The following is a 24,232-nucleotide window of genomic DNA, read 5'->3' as shown; positions in this document are numbered from 1 at the left end:
CAGCGGAGCAGAGGAGCCCGGGTGGGCTGAGCCTGGATCTGCAGCCGACACAGTCATCTCTTTTGCATGGAGGCGTCACTCCACAGTGAAAGGTCAGCGGGTGACAGCCAGTCGTATAACTAATAGAAGAGTGTGTGAGCAGCCAGGGAGTGAGGCAGAATAAAACCATGAGGAAAATCTTTTTTTTTTTTTTACAGTTTTGTCCTCAGCCTGGTCAGAACTAGAACTACAATCTATGATCTGTTTTTCTGTTGGGAGAATTTATTGAGAGGATAAAAACAAAGGGAACAGAAACAAGTCAAAGTCAAACGATTAAATGCAGAAGGTTATTTGAGCGTCTTTTATCGGCGCTGCTCTGTACAGTGAATGAAGTCTTGGAGGATCCTCACAGGGAGCTCCTCATGCTGAATGTGAGATTCATAAGTGTCTTCAGGATATAAAGTGTTTGTCTGTGTGAAACGTAAGCAGAGATTTTTTTATTTTAATTTCAGGCCACACAGAAAGCTGCAGTGTTTGTTTACCTTTCCTCTGCAGCTCTGACAAACCTGAGACCAACTAACACCACACATTCACATTCACAGAGAATATAAAGCATCGAATTGGATGGAAGTGCGGCCGGATTAACCTGAGAAAAAATTCAGCTTCCAGACCCCAATTAACCTCACCACCAGCACACACACGTATTCACACACACACACTTTCTGTGTATTGTGTACAGTAGTCCTATAGTATAGCACACATTTTGTTGTATAGTAATTACAACACGATCATGGCATATTTAACATCTTCACACATCAGAGCCTGAAATCATATAATTAGGCAGAACCTTAAAGCTGCACTCAATAACATGTTCTTTTTTTCCCCTTTTTTTTAAAAATCAACAACAGATCAAATAGCGTTGTGCTATATGGAAGTTAAAGGTTGTTGAGATGAACCCTGGGAAAATTATTTATCCAACTCTGCCGGGGGAAATATGGTGCATCCACCATATGGTGCTGGTTTCCACTGCTCTCATTAACCTCAACAAATAAGCAAATGAATAAATACATACGATACTGCATGCTACCTGCAAGAGAGCAATTATCCTACAGCTAAAAAGCTAATTATTCTTTAATTTGGTATGAGCATAAATCAGAGCTGAAACAAGAGTGAGTACCGCTCATCCATTCATCCTGCCATCTCAAACATGGCTCCCAATGTATACTAACAGCTGCTTGCTAATATATTAGCTCCATCTACTTGTAGCCTGTGATTTTCGTCATCTAAGAGGCCAAAAAAAGCATCAACAACAAAAAAACAAAAAACAAATGTGCAGCTTTAAAGACTTTATCATGTCAGTTGGCATCATGCTTCAGGCGTGCATCTCCTTAAACCAGATTTTAATAATCAAATTAGCACACGCCAGTTGACACACATTGAACCTGGGGCTTTTGGAGACGCTCTCTGCCTGGTTTGCCCAGAAATGTAAGACTGCTGAGCTGAGATCAGATCTGACTTCTGGAAACATTTGAAACACATCAGAATTGGTTTAAGTTTTTTTTTTTTTCTTTTTCACCCACTGGCCTTTGTTTATCCATTCTCTTTGAGGCCGTGTTTAATGATGCAGCACGTATGAGATGTTAAGAGCAGCTCACTGGACGGAACGTGTACAGCCACGGTTGTGTGGCGTGCCTCAGATTCCCCGGCCGTCCTCTGCCTTCCTTTGCCCTTCCTGAAAGATTCACTTATCTGAGCTGGAGCATTTTAACTCCTGCGGCAGTGTGTGGAGAGAGGCAGAGAGTAAAAATGATGTCTGGAGGACGCCGACTGGCATTAATAATTAATCATGTTGCGCCGCTTCTCCTCCACCTTCCGCCTCCTCTTAGTGTCCTGAACCCGGCTGCTGCTCCTCCGATAGGATCAGCCCAGAGGAGCCCAGGGTCCAGGCAACCGGAGAGCCCCAAAATAAAAAAAAATTAAAAATTAAAAGAAATCGCTCTCTCATGGCCATCCATTTCCCTCAGCAAATAAAAATCCAATTATTAGATAAATCTGAATTTCACTGGAAGTCATTCATATGCTGATGACGCTGCAGATGTGATTAACACCTTTGGAGTTCACTGATTGTATTCCGTGACCCTCAACATGCTCTGAGATCAGTGCGTCCCTCCAGTCGAGCAAGATAAAATCATTTCACCCCCATTAAAATGAACAAAGTGAGCACAGAGGGTGGATTTCAAACATTCTTGTTTTTTTTTTCAAAGCAACCTCTTTCACTGATTTTCCAATTAACCTTTGCCCGATAACTTCTGCGTCCTTATGAAATTCCATACATCTCGCCAGCGAGTGGCAGCGTACACAAACGCACTGGCCTCCGAGCTACACACAACCCCCTCCCCTCCTCCAGATTAGCATATATTACACTGTAGCTCTCACTGCTGTCCTGAGTGTAGCTCACTAATAAACACAGCTGTCCCTGAATGGGATCCAACAATCACTTCCCATGCGCTCTGTAATCTGAGGTTAACCGAAAAGACGTTAACGTGCCGCTAAACACCGACCACAAAGCCAGACACAGCGGATAGATTTCCTCTGGGCCTTCGACTCAACGGCACTAATAGCTTGTTAGATTGCTGCACATACTCAGGACCTATTAGCCTGCTGGGTTACGCTGCCTTCCCTGCCTGATTCTGAGGCGAAGGGGACTTCAAATTTGATCTGTGTTTTCATTTCTGTTTTTTTTTTTTTTTTTTCTCCATCTGGGCATCTTGATATGCAGAGGTCAGGAGTCTCTGTTGGATCTTCTAATGATATGTCACCTGCTATAAATCATTTCAACAGAAATCATGTTCCAGTTAAACAGCAGCAATGCAGAGCCGGTGAACAAACAGTGCTATTAATCTTTTAAGAGATAGCGTCTATTTTCTGTGTGCAGCTCAGCCGTGCACTCAGGGCTGCATTCATAAATGTTAAAATGATGCACACCCTGTACGCAAACAGTGACCTTTACTCCTTTTGTGCTTTTTTTTTTTTTTCATTTGCGGTTTGGAGATAAGATGGTTTTGTCCTCCATCTAACAAAAACATAAAGAGCATCAGAAACCTCTCTGAGCTCTTCTCAGGTCACTTCACCGCTTTGGTTTCTCATGATTTTGGGTTAAACAGGGGCCAAACTCAAATCCTCCCTCTCCACCAGACCGGACCAACACCACCTGCATTTTCTTTTTGCTTTCCAGCAGCTTCACACCTGACCGACATGAGGGGTGAGTCTCAAAGAGCGGCTACTGTCTCTGCACCTGACAGCTTATTCATTTATAAGCTCCAGCTCTCCCTCCTCTATGTGTGTGAGTGTATAAGTGTGTATGTGTGTGTGTGTGTGTGTGTGTGTGTGTGTGTGTGTGTGGCATAACAGGAGAAAATCCTTCTCGTTCTTACAAGCCATGGTCTGTAACTTCAGATCGCTTTAATCCCCTGGATGAAAAAAAAAAAGAAAAAAGAAAGAGAGAGTTTTTCATTTAACAAATCACCCCCCTCAGAACTCCGGATCCCTGTGTAATTATTCCTCCAATGTGACTGTAAGCCAGCCGTGAGAAGAGCACTTGACGAGAAGCCGCTCGCGCATTAAGTCTTCCTAAGCCTCCTCCACTCTCCTCCATAAGAACTAATGGAAGGAGCCTTCCTTCAATTTCTCTAAATATCCCACACAGAATAACAAGTGGCTCTCCACGCCGGCAACTCCGATCTTATTTGGATTCCGGCGGACGGACGGATGGATGGACGGCCGGCCGCACAGCCGCCGTCACATCACCAGAGCTGTGGCTTCTCAGCAGCTGGGCCACCTGGGAGTTTAGCCCAACAGACACGGACTGTGAGAGCGAGGAGAAGGTGATGGGGGTGGAGAGGTGGAGAGGTGGAGAGGTGGGGGGGGGGGTCTACCTGGTGAGCAGGTTCATTCATTCAACACTTTTTAGGATCCTTCAGTGCCGCTCTGCTCTCTCTCTCTCTCTCTCTGCTTTTTTTTCTATTTTCTGCTGCAACAGGAACCAGCTCTACTATCTATCTTTTTTAGTTCCCAGAACAAGTAACAGGCTGGAGCACATGAGGTGAGGGAGGGGAGAGGGGGGGTGGAGTGTGTGTGTGTGTGTGTGTGTATTTGACTGTGATAAAGCACATGCAGTGAACACACACACGCTTAAAAAAAAAGAGAACTCTTAGGTGTGTAACTTCATGCTTGTTTCCTTTAATGGAAACCAGTGCTCATGCTTTTATTATCCAGAACAAGTAAGAACACACACGTATGCGTATAGATGGGAGTCTGCACACACACACACCTACACACACACGCACGCACGAGGATGAGATTATACATGTAAACACTATGCAAACCCACAATGAAATTCCTAACTCACCAAAGAACATGCTGCTCTCCATAGCTCCTCAGGCTCGGGGGTCTGCTGTATTTCCTCTCTGGTGCCCTGCCAGTGTGTGTGTGTCCATGAACAGCAGCCTGGGCATGTCTCATACACTCCTCCAGGGGTGTGTGTGTCCGTGCATGTGTGTTCAATCCAACAGGAGCGTCAGTGGCCGGTCTTCATGCTGCATGCACACTCTGCACGCCGCTGCTGTCTGTGGACCTCCGATCTGCCTCTCCCTCTCCCTCTCTCTCTCTCTCTCTCGCACCGGTCCTCCCTTGCCTCTCTCGTCCCCTCCCCTCCTCTTTAGTTCTTCCCCTCCCTCCTCCTCTTGTCTTCGTCCTCCTCCTCCTCCTCCTCCTCTCTGGCCCCTCCACACGCTGGATCCCTTCGCTTCTTTCTTTTTTCTCTCTGAGGTATCTATCTACATTTTCCAGCAACAGCCTCTTCTCCCCAAATGCCCCCCCCCCACACCCCACACCCCACACACACACCCCACCCTCTCTCTCTCACTCTCTCTAGGTGTCTCATCTTTGTTTTATGTGTCAACCAAACCTCTCTCTCTCTCTCTCATTCACATTTCTTGCTTTACCCCACTGTCTCTCCTTCTTTATTTGATCGTACTCCCTTTCCCCTGCTTCCATCTCCAGCTCGCTGCCTTTCATTTTTTCTTTATTCCAACTGTTCCCTCGCTTTCCCTTGCTTCTCTCTCTCACTGTAAATATCTTTTCATATCACTTTTTTTTTTCTTCACCTGTCCCTTTCCTCTCATCGGTGTCTTACTCTCAGTCAGCATGTTTCTCTGCATACAAATAGGTTGAAAAAAAGAGAAAACGATTACCAGGGGAAAAGCAGGTTGTGTTGGATCAGACAACATGTTGGAGGAGACCAAACTCTGAGCTACAAGGAGAGTGAATCAAAGTGACTCTCACCACATGAGGCGCATTTCCACAGCAGGAACTTTGGGGTCATTTTACGGGGCAGGGACCGTTGGTGCGTGTCTCCACTGCAGGAACCTTCCCCACAGGGCCGCTTACAGGAACCTTTACGGGGCCGAACGGAGTCCCTGCTTGGGGGTATAGGTACTCAGATCGGCCCTGAAAAAGTCCAAGTGGGGCTTGAGATTTACTCTGTGTTGATAGGTCAGACTCAAAGCAGGATGTGATGCTAAGAGAAAGCCCCGAAATAAGCAGCATTTTTAAAACCCAACATTACTAAAAACGCGAGATGGCCGGAAAAAAAAGAGAGAATAAGTCAGTAACAGACAGTGTAGCAGTAGGCCTGGTTAAAAAAAAAAAAAAAAAGTGTGATAAATATGCAATCACGGGATTACGTGACGATCGAGACGGCAATTAAAAACCCCAAGAGGGCCGAGTGAGAGTTATGTTACGACTAGGCAGCTGTTTGCTTTTATTGTTAACTTAATTTAATTTATTAATTTAATTAGCCAAACTACTTTTTTTTTTATACATATATATTTTTAGGGGCTTTTTTGCCTTTAATGTACAGGACAGTTGAGAGAGACAGGAAATGGGAGTCAGAGAGGGGGGAATGACACGCAGGATAGGGCCGTTCAGCGCGGGATTCGAACCGGGGTCGCCTGCAGAGGTCTATAGCCTCAACACATGCGGCGGGTGCTCTACCAACTGAGCTAAACACCGGCCCGCCAAACTACATTTTACCACTTCTTGTGCTGCCCTCAAGTGGCCAGAAAAGATAAAGTGGGGAAAAAAATGCTTTAGGTTGGTGTAAATTATCCGACAAGACATGCTGTAGGAGGGAGGTTTACTTTGCCTAAAGCGAACACTAATGTGATGAAGAAAGCTGTTTTGTTCAGAGCCATCCTAGAGTGGAATTCGTTGCCACTTTATATTTTGTTAACAGATTCTAAAGAGAGATATACATTTTTGCTTAAACAGTTTCTTCTAATGCTGCAGCGGCAGTAGTGGTATATGCTATATGTTATAGTGCCTGTTCTCTTCCCTGCTCTATGAGTTTACTATTTTGTTTTTTTTAATGTTTTGCTATATTGTTTTCCCCTTGTATGTATATATTTATTGATTCTTAATTGTATTGTACAAGTGGTGTATTGTGTCTTGTGTTATATGTTTGTCTGTGTCTACTGTATGATTGTATCTATGTGTTGTGACTGTATGAGTTGTTTTTGTTTTACTTGCCCTTGATGACTTGGAAGAATAGTCAATTTTGACTGAATTCTTGGACTCCAGGAAGAACAGCTATGCTAATGTGCTGGTGCTAATGGACATCCAATAAATGAAATAAATAAAAGGAACAGAAAACTTTATTTATTCAGCCACCATTGGCCAATTTACTGTGTATTTAAAATAGATTATTGTTTTAAATTCTAGTTTGAAAATAATACACAATAGCTGTGGCTGAGTATGCGGCATCTTAGACACATTCAAGATGAAAATTGAGAAGGAAATCTGACGCCATCTTTAATTTAAATCTTTTGTTAGGCCATGCTGATGTTTTTCCACCTTCCATGCTGCTGTGGTGCGATCTCCAAGCAGACAGTGATGATATGCCTTTGTAGTTTGTCTTCTTTGTCCCTGTAATAAATCGTGTGATTGCCTGTGAGACGGCAGTGGGAGCGTAATAACCATGTGTACATGCTGCAGGTCAGCTCTGTAATCTGATGTCGCCCCTTCCTCCAGCCTTGTTCTGGAACCACGGCTAATTTATTGTACGAGTTTTAGTGGTACAAGATGTTGCTTTGTGATACCTAATGTGCGTGCGTGTGTGTGTTAGAGCATTTGGATGGACGGCACAATGAGATCACAGTGTCAGATGTTAAACTGACTTATTTCTGATTACAGAGGTTTCACTGTGTTTTAGCTTCAACTGCAGCTGGACTTTGAACTAAACTAATTTGAATGTACCATGTAATGATCTGTCTCTCCGTGTTGTCACAGCGACACCTTCCCTACAGCACAGTAATCAGGTTTTCTCTAATCGCCACAGCCCCAATTACGGAAACCAGGTTTCTTGTTTACGCGATGTTAAGAAAGCAGATTACTGCAGAGAGCCGACGGTAACACAGTTACTTAAGTGCATGTAAGTGCACTGATTGATTCTGTCTTTTTCTGTCCTCCCTCTCCCCCTCTTTTTACGTTTCCTTTTCATCCCTTGTTGATGACACCCGCTCTTTTGTTTTCTCTCTGATGCTCGCACACTTATTCCCCAGTCTTTGCTGTTTGTTGCATCTCGTCCCCTTCTGTCTAGCTCTCCTTCACTTCGTCTCACTCTCTCTCTTTTCATGATTTCCCTCCATCTCTGGATGGTTGTAATCAGACTCAACGGGAGCTGATATCAGGCTGCTGCTGCTCCACGCACGCACACACACACGCACAGGAACTTTAGAAATCTAACACAAGCACAAAAGATGCAACTACTACACACTCACAAATACGGATGCGCTCATGAAATGACAGACACACACACACACACACACACACACACACACACACACACAAACACACAAACAACCACTCCCTTAAATATTAAAATATGCAGGAAACACAAAAAGAAACAACCAGCAGATGCTCAAAGCGCATGAAGACACGCACATAGACTCACTAACAAAAAATAAGCAAGCAAGCTCATGTACCCGCAAAAAATCCCAGACACACACGCACACACAGATATGCATATATACACCCACTCTTACAGAAACATATAAACAACCACATGTAAGGACTCTGCCAAACATTAACAGCTGCAGAGCTCACACACAAAATATTACACGGCCACAGTCACACATGCCCCCTCATCTGCTGCAATCCAGGGAAAATAAGACTTGCAGATGTGCAAAATGGATAATTGATAAACAACGCTGAGTTTGGCAATGATTGATTGGAGAAAATACATCTGCAAACATGATCAGCTTCACTGCGACACGTTCCATCCACAGAAACCTCGCAGGTGACGAGAAATGAATCCTGACCGGGAGTGCGAGTGTTGTCAAACTGAATTTCTCCAATTTGGCCTTGTATTTCGTATACTGTGGCTGTTATTGTGATTCAAATGTAATCATGAATGCAAAAAACCAGTGATTACATAACAGTCACAAACCGAGAGCGGGGGTAAATTGTGGCATGTCATCTCTGCCTCCCACCAGATTTATGCTCCTGCCATGAATGGATTAGTCTGCTCTGTCCACACAGACTGTGTGAGCTTTTTGTCAGCAGCTCTCCTCTTGCTCTTTGTGGTGGAGTCCAGGCTCTTAACATTTCACACATACATGCTGTGATCTGATATATTATCCACAGTAGATAGTGACATCTCATCCACATGCTTTTTTCAACCACTGAATTAATACGCATTGGCTTTACTTCCACTCTGTCCATACTATGAACAGATCTAATCAGGCAGACACATACTGACTATAAATAAATATGGATGTAGCCACTGTGACATCAGTTTTAAAGCTCCGAGTGAGCTGCCCTGCCATCGCCATCTTGGCATTGACTGACTCTGCCTGACTCTAGGCGGTGAAGATGAGATTTCGGTCCAAGCTGGTTTGTGGCAACCATCCGCCCGCCCACCTGTCACTCAAAGCAACCATGCCTTCCATTATGCAGACCCTAAGACCTTAAAAAATGTAAACAGATGAGTCATATAAAAAAGTTAAAGAGACCCAGAGGAGTTTGCTTTTGGTTATAAAAGAGTCTCATAGTAATGTGGATGAATCTACGTTACCCACAATGGGTCCATTTTCGATAAATATATTGTTCTGTCTTTATAGTTATTTTGATATTATTTTTTAGTGGTCGACTCGCCCAGCATTTCCTGGTTTCCCGGACGTTGCCCAGTGGGTCATGGGAATAATGCCGCTGGATCGCTAGTTGGCATCGTTTATGGTCAGAACTACGACGGTATCTGATCGTCTTCGAACCTCCAACTTTCGTTCTTGATCAATGAAAACATTCTTGGCAAATGTCTTCGCCTTTGTGCCAGCCGCGGCGCTACTATTGGGCCCGGGTGGGCCTGGGCCCACCCATTTTAGGCTGGGCCCACCCATAGCTGTTCATCCAATAAGCATCCTGAGGAAAGCTTTGAGTGAAGCTTCTCAGCCAATCAGCGGCTTCTACCCCACGTGTGGCGGATGTTCAAAACACATACAACCAGTGTCACCAAAGATATTCAATAAATGTTTATAAACCGTCTTTGGTGTCACCAGCGCTGTTAACACGTCACAGTTTAATATTTTTTCATGCGAGAAAGTCACAGTTTAATCCAGAGTCTGTGGTCAGTTTAACTGTTAGGATATCTGTGGCGGACCAGGGCAGCGGCTGTCACAGCTGCAGCAGCCGCTCTACTCAGCTGATCTGCCGGGGCCGGCAGCTCCGTCCTCATCCCAGGGAGAAAACGAGCCAAGTAACGTATCTGTACGCTTTCAGAGGTTTACCGCTGGCTGGTTAATTTTTTTTTAGGAGATTAATGTTGGTTTAATTGATGAAATCTAACAACTGTGGCAGTTGGATTAGTTTGTTTCAATGAAAAGTGAGGAGGGCTGCCTCTGGGCTACGTACTGAAATCACCACATTTATGTAAATAAATAGGTAGGCTAAATGTTTTACAATGGACCTACAATAAATTGTATTTTGTTAAGTAACATGGTTACTGTAGCCTACATGGCAAAGATGATTGCCACTTTATGACTCAAAATTGGTCGGTAGCCTATTTCATCAACTTAGCTCAGGAGTTTCTTGCTGTGCAGCCATAGAAACAGACGTGGTCCAGCGCCATGGGAGGAATAACCCCGAATTCGATCAGTCAGCTTTTTTTTTTTTCCAACGGAGTCCTATGGGAGTGCTGTCCTCAGCGCCGCAGAAAAGCGCTGAAACGGAGATGATGATGACGCTGATTTTTTTTTTTTTTTTTTGTCTTATTTTAACTGGCCCATCCAGTTTTCTGAAGGCCCACCCACAATCAAAATCCTGGCACCGCTACTGCTTTGTGCATCTCGCGCCAGTCCAAGAATTTCACTGTACGTGCAGAGGCTCATGGGAAATGTAGTGTAAAAACACTTCGCTTTCCGAAACTCCTTGAAATCGCTTTAAATTATAAATTAGACATAGAGACCAAACCATTTATTTCTGATGCAAAGTTGGACAGTTTAACATGAGAGTCTATGGGGGATTAACTCACTCACCCTCAAGTGGACATTTGAGGAACTACATGTCTCGGCTCCTTCAGTGTCGGCTTCATTTTCAGCCCTGAAGGTTGCCAGTTGCTCAGAGAGACTTTAAGACTGTCAGACTTGTCAAGAAAGATCTAGCGAAGCAGTGACATGGACGGGAGCCAGTCACATCCACATGACTCTGAAGCTGTAAGACTTTCTAGCTCCTGCCACTGCTTGTAGCTGCAAGTCAGAGCCAGGTTCCATTCCAACTCACAGGGTGGATGTTTTCCTCAAGAGTGGAAAAGTGTGATCATCATGGATGGACTCTATTTACACCATGAAATCCCACATTACAGTCTCACTGGGATTGTTTTCTGCTCTTAAGACTTGCATGTTTTAGCCAAACGGACTGAGGTCTGGATGGAAACAGCGCTCACAAAATTGTCTTGATCACCTGATCATGGTCCGACCAAAACCTGCTCATGATGTGATGCTTTTACAGCTCTGAGCCAGCCATATGCAGATCTTATTGTGCTCTTAATTTGTGAACAGACACAACGATGTAATCAGTTTCCATGTATCATATTTCTGACTCAAGTCCCAGTAGCTTGTTAAAGTTTTAGTGAATCTGGAGGCTGGAGTCCGACATGAAGCATCGGCTTCATGTCTGTTGCACTTGGAGTAGGTGTGTTTACATCAATGACTCTGAGTTTAAAAAAATGAACCATGATTGCTTGTCTCCTGCCTGTCAATCCCCCCTTGTCAGAGGAAATTTGCATAAAGTTGAATCTTCCTCAGCTTCCTCCGGTTCGCGTCGCTGAGCAAGTTTTAAGACACGAGTTTGCAGTGGATGGTGCCAGGTTGTTATTTCGAGGTTCAGTTCACATGAGTGGCATCTTGTCAGGCCTTCCACTATGGTGAGTCTATTGGTATGAGTGCGATGCTAAGAAATAAGAAGAAGGAGCAGGAGTAGATCCCGCAGTCTTATCTTTTTATTTCAAATAAAAACTCATCTTCTACCATCTACTGGAATGTTTTCAGAGATGTGCTGCTTGCTTCTCTCTGCATGTCTGCGAGTGTGTGTGTGTGTGTGTGTGTGTGTGTGTGTGTGTCTGTATATGGGTGGGTGTTGCAATATGCAGTGTGTGTACAAGAAACACATTTGTGCAAAAATTAGCACCTCTGTTTCTGTTTGTGATGACAGATGTTAACTGGTCCCAAGGGTCTTTGCAGGAACATCCCAGTGTGTCGAGGGGTTTGTTGTGGGTAAGTATTCGCATGTGCTTAACCTCCGTGTTGGTTTTGGCTCACACACACACACACACACACACACACACACACACACACACACACACACAGAGACACAGCCACACACACATACAGACACTCTGTCTGATTGGCCCACTGTAACGCTGCTGCTGAAGGTCAGACAGAATTGACCGCCCCTGAGCTCCGGCCGCCGGTATCGACTGCAGATGAGACGCTTTCTTGATCAAAGCGATGTCTGACCACACACACACACACACTGAGATATCTATCCAGACAGCCAGTGAGTTGGTGACATCATCAGCTGTCTCCTTTATAGTGAAAAGGGAACAAATAAATAAATAAAACCACAATCAAATACAATAAATGTCCTCAAGTGCTGCATGTGATTCCTCTCTGCTATCATCTCCTTCAGGCTCCTCTGCTGTGGCCATTTTGCACAGCACAGATGTTTTCAATTAATCCTTAATTCCCATTCTCCCTGTCCACCCCCCCCCCCCCCCCCAGCCCTCCCAGCCCTCCCCATCGAGCCCACTTCTAGTAAATAAGTTTATTTTATATCTGAAATGGCAGCTCTCCCTTTCTCTGCTCCTTTGTCGTCCCCCCTCCCTCCCATCTTCCATTCCTTTACCCCCCCTCCATCCTGTCGCCGTGCGCCGAGCACCGGCTGTGGCGAATGTGTTTTTTAACCTTGACTTGCAGGTGTCGGTGGCAGAATGGGGCATTATTTGTCACCATAAATAGTGTTTAAGCAGCGACGGCAGGCCTGCAGGAAAAGCCCCAGTGCGCCGCATGCGAGTGCAGCCCGGGATACTTCATTAATCTTGCTGTCACTTCTGTGACGCTTTTCATTAGTTATAGGGCTATCTGATCAACAGGCAGACTCTCGACTTTTCAGAGCCATCCACCAGCTGCCGAGAGAGGAGAGGAGAGGAGAGAGAGACAGAGAGGGAGAGGAGAGGAGAGGAGAGGAGAGGAGAGGAGAGGAGAGGAGAGGAGAGGAGACAGAGAGGGAGAGGAGAGGAGAGACAGAGGAGAGGAGAGGAGACAGAGAGGGAGAGGAGAGGAGAGGAGAGGAGAGACAGAGGAGAGGAGAGACAGAGGAGAGGAGAGGAGAGAGAGACAGAGGAGAGGAGAGGAGAGGAGAGGAGAGACAGAGAGGAGAGGAGAGGAGAGGAGAGGAGAGGAGAGGAGAGGAGAGGAGACAGAGAGGGAGAGGAGAGGAGAGACAGAGGAGAGGAGAGGAGAGAGAGACAGAGAGGGAGAGGAGAGGAGAGGAGAGGAGAGGAGAGGAGAGGAGAGGAGAGGAGAGGAGAGGAGAGAGAGACAGAGAGGGAGAGGAGAGGAGAGGAGAGGAGAGGAGAGGAGAGGAGAGGAGAGGAGAGGAGAGGAGAGGAGAGGAGAGGAGAGGAGAGGAGAGGAGAGGAGACAGAGAGGGAGAGGAGAGGAGAGACAGAGGAGAGGAGAGGAGAGGAGAGAGAGACAGAGACAGAGAGGGAGAGGAGAGGAGAGGAGAGACAGAGAGGAGAGGAGAGGAGAGGAGAGGAGAGGAGAGAGAGACAGAGACGGAGAGGGAGAGGAGAGGAGAGGAGAGGAGAGGAGAGGAGAGGAGAGGAGAGGAGGAGACAGAGAGGGAGAGGAGAGGAGAGCCAGAGAGGGAGAGGAGAGGAGAGGAGAGGAGAGGAGAGGAGAGGAGAGGAGAGGAGAGGGTGAGGAGAGGAGGGGAGAGGAGAGGAGAGAGAGGGTGAGGAGGGGAGAGGAGAGGAGAGGAGAGGAGAGGAGAGGAGAGGAGAGGAGGAGGAGGGGGAGGAGGAAGGGGGAGAGGAGAGGAGAGGAGGAAGGGAGAGAGGAGAGGAGAGGAGAGGAGAGGAGAGGAGAGGAGAGGAGAGGAGAGAGGGTGAGGAGGGGAGAGGAGAGGAGAGGAGAGGAGAGGAGAGGAGAGGAGAGGAGAGGAGAGGAGAGGAGAGGAGAGGAGAGGAGAGGAGAGGAGAGGAGCTGCAGCGTTGTGAGGAGACGGACAGAAGAGAGGAATGAGACTGTGAGAGAATCAAAGCAGGACTTGTGATTGTTTTGGCCTCTAACAAATCAAAGTCTTGTGGGAGGTCGACCCATGTGGCGTCACTGAAGAACCAGCTGACCTTCCAGAAACATTATGTGATACTCAGATTTCGTTAGTGAATAATCTCCTCAAGGAGCAGCCTAATCCACATGTTTGTTATTTGTTGAAGTTCATTTGTTTGAAATGTTCGATCCGAAACTCCTCTATTTATTCAACACACTGTTTTCTCAAACAACCAAAGGCCATCTGCAAGTGGGTTGAAATAATTACACCTGGTTTAGATGAGTTGAAGTCAGCATACTTGACATTTTCAAAAAGTCCAAAAACCAAGCTCCAGCTTCAGCTTGTAGAGCTTTCATTGTCAGTGGAGGCCAACGCACCTGAGCTGGATGCTCTCATGCTCTCCACTATCAAAGCTGCTAATGCAAACCAAGTATGTTTCACTGCTGCTGTTTCACATTAAAGGCACTTCCAAAAAAAGAAAAAAAAGAAGTAACATTGTGCTGACAGCAATCGTTCATCGACATTTTCAGCATTTTTTGGTCGGCAGAGCATTTTCATATTTTGGCAAGTGAGTAATGGAACAAGATGCAGCAGCCAGAGCGGCAGCTTTTAGATGAAGAGAATGGCCGAGGGCCACACTGCTTACCTCACCTGGGCGCGACGGTTAGAGATCCAGGTTATAGCGGTCACGGCCTCAGTGAGACGCACGACTGAAGTGCAGCTCCAGCCTCGCTGCGGCTGTTTGTCTGCTCGTCATAGGGAATCCTGAGCAAAAATAGACAGTGAAAATATGCGTTGATGCATCACATGAAACACCACTGTTCACCCTTCATGGTTTTGTTGTCTGCTTATATTATTTCCATGTGTCGTGTTCAATTAAAGTTTGGAGACTACATGTTCACTATGTTGTCTAACTAGAGGTCCAATGTAAGCTAATTATGTACAAATGCTAACACCAAATTTTTGTTGTTTTTTACTCTAACTGTTAAAGGGATAATTCAACATTTTGGCAAAATTCCCATTGCCATAATCCCTGTAGTTTTAGGAGTAGGTTTGTTACCTTCAATTGTTGGTGCAAGCTATTTTTAGAACGGCCGTGAGCTGCTCAGAGCTACGCTACGGAGGCTCATGGGATTTCTTGGTTTCCGCCTCCGACCCGGTGTCCCAGGTCTATAGTCTCGGTGGCATCGCGACACAAACACGCCCCGCAATCCATTATCTCTTGTTCATGACAGATAAGACAGTGAAACAAAGCAACACAGGGAAAAAATGACTGGACTTGCATAGTTCCCCTCTAAAGGTTTTTTTTCTTTTTTGGACTAATGCAAAAGGAACTTTGGTGAAAGACACTAGATTTCCAGTGCTCTCTCTCTGCCACTCTAAACTTAAAATTATGGTAACTGCATAATTACAACAAATCTAACAGTGTTTTACCAATGCCATTATCACAGGCAAACTGTGTTTAAAGTCCAGGCCGCTCACATGTACAAACTGCAGCAGTTCAGTGAGGTTTCCTAGTGTGATCCAAGTGCATCAGGGAACAATCTGCACATCTCCAGCTCTTTTTATTTATTTATTTTGTTTCTTTGAGTACTGCTCTTGTGTACAAAACTACTTGCGTCACGTGCGGCATAAAATCAGATTATGGTTGCAATTATTTTTAATCAACTGCTTTATTAAAACAGCATGAGTTTGTTGAGCTGTAAACGGAAACACCGGTTGCTCCTCTAGTGTACTTCTGTGAACAAAGCTGCTGAAATTATGTTTGCCGCACTGAAATCATAAAAACGACAACTTGAAGGGTCATTTAGTTGAAACTTGTGCAATTGCCTGCCTTCTTTAGTTTTGTTTTTAACCTCATTACGCAAAAATGTCAAAAAAAATGTGTTTCTTTTTATTTTCATGCAAAAGATTAATATTTATGTCAGCTTGTTCCCACTGACAAGGTGTCAGCATTATGCACAATGTTGTACTGTAATACTCTGTAACATCTATTACGGCCACACCTCTTGAGAGTGACTAACTGAAATGTCATAACAACAGAGAGCTGAGAAGAAATCGAACCAAAATTACGCAGCTGAAGTGTTTCATTTGCCTGGGATCGCAGAGCCATTATGAGTCATTCACGGAGACAAATATCATAACTGCACGAGTGGAAACCCGACACCAGATGGGAACTCTCTGGCCCACGTCGGCTCCACCACAAGCTTTTCTAAGTAGACAGAGTATTACGCTGATGACCGATGACTGTGATGGAGGGCTTTATGAACTGCGCTGCTACATAAAACTACACCATGTCAAATGCGGCTTGTGTGTAACCCACCTACATGTTTGCCGAAGGGGCGCTGCGGCCCGTGTCCCTCCCACTAAGCCTTCTGGGATCCAATCTGGTTTCCCACCATTTCCTCTCCATGTGTTTTACATCACCGGGCGAACGGCGAAACAGGCAGAAGATAACCTGCAGGGAAGAACACAGGCTAAACAAAGTGGTTGGAGGAGCTTTTACTCCGACATTTGATATACACCGTCAGAAACAAGTGGCAGCGCTGAGAAACAAAGTTTGCATGCGAGTGGAGCGCACAGCGACTGTTTCAAGTTAGAGCAATGAGTCATCCAAAGACCTCAGTGTTGAGAGCAGTTTTATTTCTGAGGATGTCATCAATGATACATGAGATATTGACTGTAGGTATGAGCCGCCTTCTTCTCTGAGTTTCATGCAGCCTGCAGCACTTAAGAAATAAAATGACACATAAAAAAAACCACCGCAGTAACACATCCAGTTGCTGTTAGATTGAAAATGGAATAGAAATGGGGTTCCAGGTAATCAGCTTGAAAATGCTGTGGCTGCATACTCTGCAACGCTCGACCGCCCGCCAAACTGTTGATCCATCTCCATCCTGTTTTTTTTTTTTGCCTCTGAGTTTCTCAGCAGAGAGGATCAAAGCGTCCTTGCAGCGCTTTTCAACATCCAATACCACCAACCCCCCGCTTTTTACCCAATGAAGTAATTGGAAGCAGATAGTGAAGTTACGGCACCGTGGATGAGTGCTGTGATTGTTAGCAGGGAGGTTTTCGGAGCCGGAACAAGGAACAGAAAGAACAATGATTGCAAAGCAGTTTGAATCAGGTCGACTGCTGAATAATTTTGTCTGTGATACTTGATTTAAACATGTCAGTCATAGGAGGAAATAGAAGCGTGGAGGAAAGTTGAGAAAAAGTAAGGAACAACTTGATTCTTTATTTAAGCATCAACATATCAGGAGGCTTTCTGCATTTCAAAATGCTGAAAGTTTCTGACAAGATTTCAACACTGTGAGATAAATATCACAGATCCCGTATCTCCGCAATGACAACTAATTCGTAACACTGAAAAACAACCTTGTTTCTGCTTGACACAACAACTTTACACATTAAAGATTGTTTTACCTCCTCTTTCACTTCTGTCTCTTCAGGCTCTCCAAATGTTCTTCTTGTGCTTACACAACTCTTCCAAACAGCAGGGTGGTGCGGCCCAAACCCCTAAACATAACAAACCAAAGGAGGGGCATGGACACCTGAGACCGGGGCTGTGCATGCCTTCCTATGTGCGGTTAGTCCATTGCTAAAGGTTACAGAACGATGGTGGTTTTGGATAGAAGCTAATATGTCCTGTGTCATGTCACTGTTGACTTTCTCAGTATTTAATTTTCTCTAAAACTAACAAAGTGCCTGGAGTTAAGTTCCACAGTTTCCACAACAGTCGTCATGAAGAGAATTCAACATAACTCAACAATATAGGAAATAAGATAATAATTAGTAACACATGTCCCACATTTTACTTTTTCCCATGTTGATCCAAAGGAACAACCAAAGAAAAAAAAAAGAAAAAACCCTCAATGTTGTTTTTCATCTCGTCTAAACAGGCAAAAGAATAAAAATCCTGCAAGGTTGTACGGTGAATTCAGGTGGGCGGGGTTTGGAGCATGGCTGCGAGCAATGACTTGTGACATCACAAAGTTACAGAAGTCCTGACAGCCCATATTAAATGTGTGCATTTCTCTATGGACTGATGCTCAGATACTTTTACAGTATTAATATAGATGTGATTAATTATCTAACAAGATATGAGCATCTACCTTTAAATTGTGCATTATATGCAAATATTTACATTATGCTACAAATACAGTATATAAACCTACAGATGACAGAGTCGTCTTTTTGCGCAGAATTAAGACACTTTCCTTTCAACAATGGAACAGTTGCCAACATTTTGTTGATTGTTAACCCTGTTGCAAAGCTTAATCTCAGCAACAGGGTTGAATCAGGAAATACAAGATGTTCCTTCTTCACAAAAATGTAGGCTATTTTCCCTAATAAATTATAATTATCATATTATTATACAGTAGTTGAACTACACAAGTATGTGATATGCAGCCAAGGCATTTATATGTGCAGTATATATGCTAAATATTTAAACTTAATGGGTCGATGGTGGAAAGAGGATGATTTAGTGAGAGTAGTTTGAGAAGTTCAAATTCATTTTGTAATATTTGTTGAGTCTTCATTGGAGTCCAACTGAATGAAGCTGACTGTAGCTGCTGTCTTTAACGGAGCTAATTAATACACGTCAATATATCTTTAAGTAGATAAACTGAGTATTTAATAGTGAAAACATGGATGACTAGTGGATTATTACTTTGAGAAGTTTGACCACTGCTTCCACTGTTGGCTGCAAGGACCTCTGGTTTGTAATCAAACTGGTTTGAGAGCTCCTCCTGCCATTTTCTTAACGTCCAACCTTTGCATGATCTGTCTGCTCAGCTACTAACAGCCTCCAGAGTCAGACCAATACAACATGTCAATATCAGCCTTTTATCAGCCTGTCATACCGCCGAACTCCTGATGACGATGACAGTTCCACCCGGTAGCTCTGTGATGAAATCTCATTTTCTTCACACGTTTCATTTGTTCATTTCATTTGTTGAATTATAGCAGGAAGAATGATGCAGTGTCCTCACTAAGGAAACGGCTTAAAAAGAAGTAAAACAGCTGGTGAGCTGCTCTGAATACCGAAATGAAGACGGAGGAACCGAGGCGCTTTTTCTCCCTCCGTTTCAGCTCAGTGCCTTTATCAGACTGCGGGAGACTTCAATTATACTGACTGTTTTGTAAGTGAATACTTAATTTAAAGGCCTAATCTGCACCAGAGATTCCTTTACATAGAATATATGGGTCGTCTTGCCTTGACAAGCTGCTAATCTTTAAAAGAAATTTGATTAGTCAGACTTACAAAGGAGGGCTGTCGAGTCACACGAGTCTCAGCGCTGTCTCAGAGTGTTTTGAAGTGAAAGTGTGTATAATATGAAGCATTAGGCTACATAAATCCCCATTAGAAACATTTGTCAGTAGCCTTTATTTTGTGGAATTACAATAGTGCAGAAAGTCCAGTAACCTTGATCTGAAAACATCACAGTGGCCAAGCAGAGAACATCAGGGAAGTCATGCTCCAGCAATAAAACCAATTCCAGATTTACTCTGCAGCTTGGCTGTTGTGATTCCTTCCACCTCTATTTCCCTCTCTCTTTTCAATCTCCCCCTCTCTCCCCCTTTTCTTTCCACTTTATCTGTCTTTACAGCTTGTAAAGCCGAACAGCCAGAAAGAGACGAGCCGAGGTATTGATCTCAGGGGGAGGGAGAATTGCTGCAGTCTAACGAACACAAATTGGTGTCAAAAACTCAGCACTCGACTAAAAGACAAGTTTGCTTCAGATAAATGTTTACCACTGCTCAAAGAGATCTGAGGGAGACGACGAGATTAACCCAAGTGTTTAGACAAAAGAGGCATCAAAGTTTAAAGATTATTAAAAAGGAAAGAGATTTCTGAGCTCAACGGGGCTCAGATCTAAATGTCAGCTGTGGATTATTCTTTTAAAATCTAATCTTGGGCCATTTTACTCCCTCTCTACAGTATGTGTTTAGGCGTAATATGGAAATGCTAGACTGTAACGTGGAACCACCTCAGGCCTTGGACCATGAAGTCACTCGGAGAAACTAAAATCAAAACAAGGACTCTGCCATTTCTGTAAAAACATGGGGAGTCTGGTTGACGCTGGAATGATGTGATCTAAGACAACAGGCGTCCAAAATTAATTACGTTCGTCGGCACTTCGACCGCCAGTGTCTGTCACTCCCCCAAAACTACAGCGGGGATTACTCCCTCTCCACTCCCACTTTTGACACGAGAGCAGAAAAAAAAACCCAAACGGTTGAAGCTCTCTGCCGCTGCCAAACTCTACACGCAAGGTTCCCAGTTCTAACAGCATCTAATTGGATACTGATGTGTTCCTGACGAGCTTCTCTCCCTGGTGCCGGCTCTTTTAAAGGCCATCGCCGGTGCTAAATCAGGAGAGAGCGCGACGTGTCCAAAGGGATGGCGACTATCTAAACATCTGTTTTTACAGGGAACAGAAAGAGTAAACTGTGGTTTGTGCAGCTGGTAACCCTGGGAGATTCGGCAGAAAACAGAAAACGATCCCGAGCAGTGACACTGACATATACAGTACCGTTACATTGATAAAGACAAAGTGCAGACGTAAAGACTTATTGAATTGGAGGAGATCTCCTTTGAGGCTGTACATGATGAAATATTACTGGCTTGGCAGCGTGGCAGATCATCTGACTCTTGTTATCTTAAAAGCTGAGGAGGTAATAGTGGTGGAATGTCATTAGCTACACGCCGGAGACGGCTTTACGAGCGCTTGTGACAAACTGCGTCGTTGTCTTGACATTGTCAACTCAGGCCTGACGACTTAAAAATTCAAAGTATTGTCCAAGAAGTCGTACGTTATCCCCCTTGATCTCTTGGCTGGGGCTCTTTTCCCCGATGTCGTTGGCCATCTCAGGGCTTAATTAAAGCTGCCAGGAACGGGGCCTTTCTGTGGGAATAAATCAAGAAAGCTCTCTGACTAACACACACACCCGTGGCACTAAAGCCGATCTGGTGCGGTCGTATCGATTGCAGCCCAGCGCGGCTCGACCAAGCCTTCAGGATGTTGGGTCAATGCGGATCTGATTTGCATCAACGTCTCAGGAAACTCAGTTGGATGTGCCCCCACCGTCACCACCACCACCACCACCCCACCCCATCCCCCACCTCCGAAATCTCCAATCTCACTCTTGGTGTGGCTGCACACTGGGTATTGTATCGGGGTCATTATAGAGGCTTGAAAAATGACAGCAGGAACAAACCAAGACGTATCTGTACTTCACTTTACTCTAGTTTTATCCAGGGTGAACTCATCTTGAGCTTTGGCTTGTTTGTTTGTTTGTATTGTCAGTATTCTTGGATAAAAGCCCAAAAATGACCACCCCACTGAAGTCATCATAATCTGTCACACTGCTGCAAAGTTCATTATTATGTAAATGCTTCATCCTAATCATTGTTTTTCATTTAGCAGTCATTTGTTTTAAAGGGATAGTTCACCCTAGAATGATATTTCGCTCATTATCTACTCACCCTCATGTTGACTAAGGGCTGGAAGAAGTTCCAGAGTCCTCCGTCCCTTCTCTGAGTTACAGGGGGTCTTAGCGTAGCAGTGCATTTCAAAGCAACGGTTGTAAAGGGACACCAGAGCTCTTCGTAAAAAAACACACACAAAAAAACATCCAAATACCTCCATGATGCTCGTATGTAATGTCCGTCTTGTGCTGAAGCCCCAAATTGCGTAATTGTCCCGAAAAAAATTAAATAAGTCCACATTCCAAGCATGTTTGTAGCATTAGCTCTGTGTCTGTTGTCCGGTCTTCCGCTGCCAGCGCGCATGCGCAAAGTTCGCACTGAGACCGACTCGAGTCTCAGTCTGGTTGCGCATGCGCGCTGGCAGCGGAAGACCGGACAACAGACACAGAGCTAATGCTACAAACATGCTTGGAATGTGGACTTATTTAATTTTTTTCGGGACAATTACGCAATTTGGGGCTTCAGCACAAGACGGACATTACATACGAGCATCATGGAGGTATTTGGATGTTTTTTTGTGTGTGTTTTTTTTACGAAGAGCTCTGGTGTCCCTTTACAACCGTTGCTTTGAAATGCACTGCTACGCTAAGACCCCCTGTAACTCAGAGAAGGGACGGAGGACTCTGAAACTTCTTCCAGCCCTTAGTCAACATGAGGGTGAGTAGATAATGAGCGAAATATCATTCTAGGGTGAACTATCCCTTTAATGTTTTATTCCAGTTCTTTATAGACGCCCTGAAACGGCTCTATTCAGTTCCATATGATAATGTGTTTCCAGGTAAAACAAGCTGGTAGGGAAGGACTTATCAGGGGTATTGATCGACATCTAGCATCAAGTACCACTTGTGGGTAATGTTGCCTTCGTCAACAAAAATTATGACGAAATATTGTCGTCAACGAACCTTTATCAGATTAACGAAAACATGACGCAATGTATTTGGTGGTCATGTGACGATAACTATAATGAAATATATATTGTTGACGATTAAAACAAGACTAAATGTGGTTTACAGAATAAAAACAGGACTAAATGTGGTTTACAAAATAAAAACTCGACGAAGACGAAATAAGGTTATAATGTTTAGTCGCGTTATTATTATTATTTTCCAGTATTTCTGTTTCCTAGGCAGGCGACGTATCTTCCTCAAAAGAAGATGCAGCTGTGGTGGGTTAGCGTTAACGACAGTTTAAGAAACAAAGTCTGACACAAAGAAAGGGACCGATGGCCGGGCAGCCAGGGATCATCAAACAACTGAGACAAATGTGTGTGACTAGCATGTGTGTGTATTTGTTTGTGTGAGAGAGAGAGAGAGAGAGAGTGTAGTGGGATTTCTCCAAAATATCTGCTAAATATAGTGTGTGGGAAGTTCTGGGAACTGAAAATAAATATGTTGAGCAGAGCATCTTCCATGTCTGTTTTCTTGAGTCTATAAGGTAACAATAATATAATAATAAGATACTGTAACCATGTTTGAATTATGAAATGGGTTTGACTAAAAGAAAATGTTGGTTTTCTCTACTATTGACTGGGTTAAATAGAATTACATTACTAGAAAGAGATTAAAATCATTGACTAAAACTAGACAAAAATAGTCATGGTTAGTCTGACTAAAGTAAGATTAAAATGCTCAGACTGAAACTTGACTATACAAAAAAAAGTATGAATGTGACTAAAACTAATAAAAACTAAAATGACAGTTTGACACAAAGACTAGACTAAAACTAAAATTAAAACAGACCTCCTCCTGCTGATCTCTGAGTTGTGTGAGGATGAAACAGAGGAAGATGATGATATCGATGAAAATTTCTCTGGAGTAAGACTATACAGTATAGTCTACAGGTAGGTACTGTAGCATAGAGTTCTCAACAGGCCTGAAAATTACAACCAAACCGACCCGACCCGCGGGTTATTAAGCCCGGACCCGACAGAGCCCGAGACACCAGCATTAACTCATTGAGTGCCAGACCTTTTATAAAATGGTCAGTGCCAGGTGCCAGCGTTTTGGGGCATTTTGAGTAATATGTCAAGACCCAGAGAGTATTTTGTACTATGACTCTGAAAACACCAAACAGCTCAAAAGAAAGAGGAGACTCTCTATTTAACTAGGGAAAAAAACATTTGTTTGTACCTTGTTCCATTCTTGATTTATCTTAAGTTGAATAGAGCCTGGTTGCACCAAAAAGACCCCTTTTTTTCTAGAAAGCTGAGAAAAATGCATTTTTGTGAAAGAGAGTCTCTCAAGAAAAATAGTGATTTATCCGTTTTCATTTTGGCTTCAAAAATATGTAAGACATCTGAAAATTTCATTTCACATGTTTTTTTCACCCCCCCCCCCAAAAAAAAAAAAAAAAGACTAAACAAAAAACAACAACAACTACAACAACTAAAATACAACAAGTACGAGCAGTTGCTGCCTCTCCTACGCCCCCCTCCCCCTCCCCCTCCCCCCCCTCCCCTCTCCTCTCCTCTCCTACTTCTCCTCCTGCTGCTTCCCCTCGTCTCTGAAGTAGTGAGGGAGACGTCGTGGCGTCTTCAGCCTCTCTGCTGGACGCGGCCGCGGCAGCGACGCACCGCGCTGATCTCTCGGTTCGTCGTCACGTCGGTTTACAGCAACTGGTGAAACTGACTCCTCGATCCGCCTCCGCTTCGGCATTTTGGTGCTGATCATCTAGATCAGTTTACCTTTCCTGCCTCCTCTGATCACTTCATGCTGGAGCTGCTAACAGCACCGTGGCTAAGCTTTCCTCCAGCTCCACGTTACACTTGTTCCAGGCTCTGCCCGTCGTTTTTCTCTAGAAATAGAAACTTTTTCCGACTTTTTTATCTCTGTACCGATCGTGCTCGTCTTCTCCTTCTTCTTCACTTCT

The 24,232-nt window shown here is 44.3% G+C and overlaps 1 protein-coding gene across 1 annotated transcript in view; it reads right to left on the bottom strand.

Annotated features, from left to right (window-relative positions):
• Positions 1 to 4,797, bottom strand: part of znf385d (zinc finger protein 385D) — a 101,604-nt gene extending 96,807 nt beyond the window's left edge. The window contains exon 1 of the mRNA XM_085803545.1: positions 4,388 to 4,797. Within this exon, the coding sequence (XP_085659671.1) occupies positions 4,388 to 4,409 (22 nt within the window). The 5' untranslated portion in view covers positions 4,410 to 4,797. The remainder of the gene's footprint in view (positions 1 to 4,387) is intronic.
• Positions 4,798 to 24,232: the final 19,435 nt, after the last annotated feature.

The sequence above is a fragment of the Trachurus japonicus genome, chromosome 16, assembly GCF_045865225.1.
Source record: "Trachurus japonicus isolate A0001 chromosome 16, Traja_1.0".
Classification (NCBI taxonomy): domain Eukaryota; kingdom Metazoa; phylum Chordata; class Actinopteri; order Carangiformes; family Carangidae; genus Trachurus; species Trachurus japonicus.
This window is presented reverse-complemented; position numbering and strand designations above follow the sequence as displayed.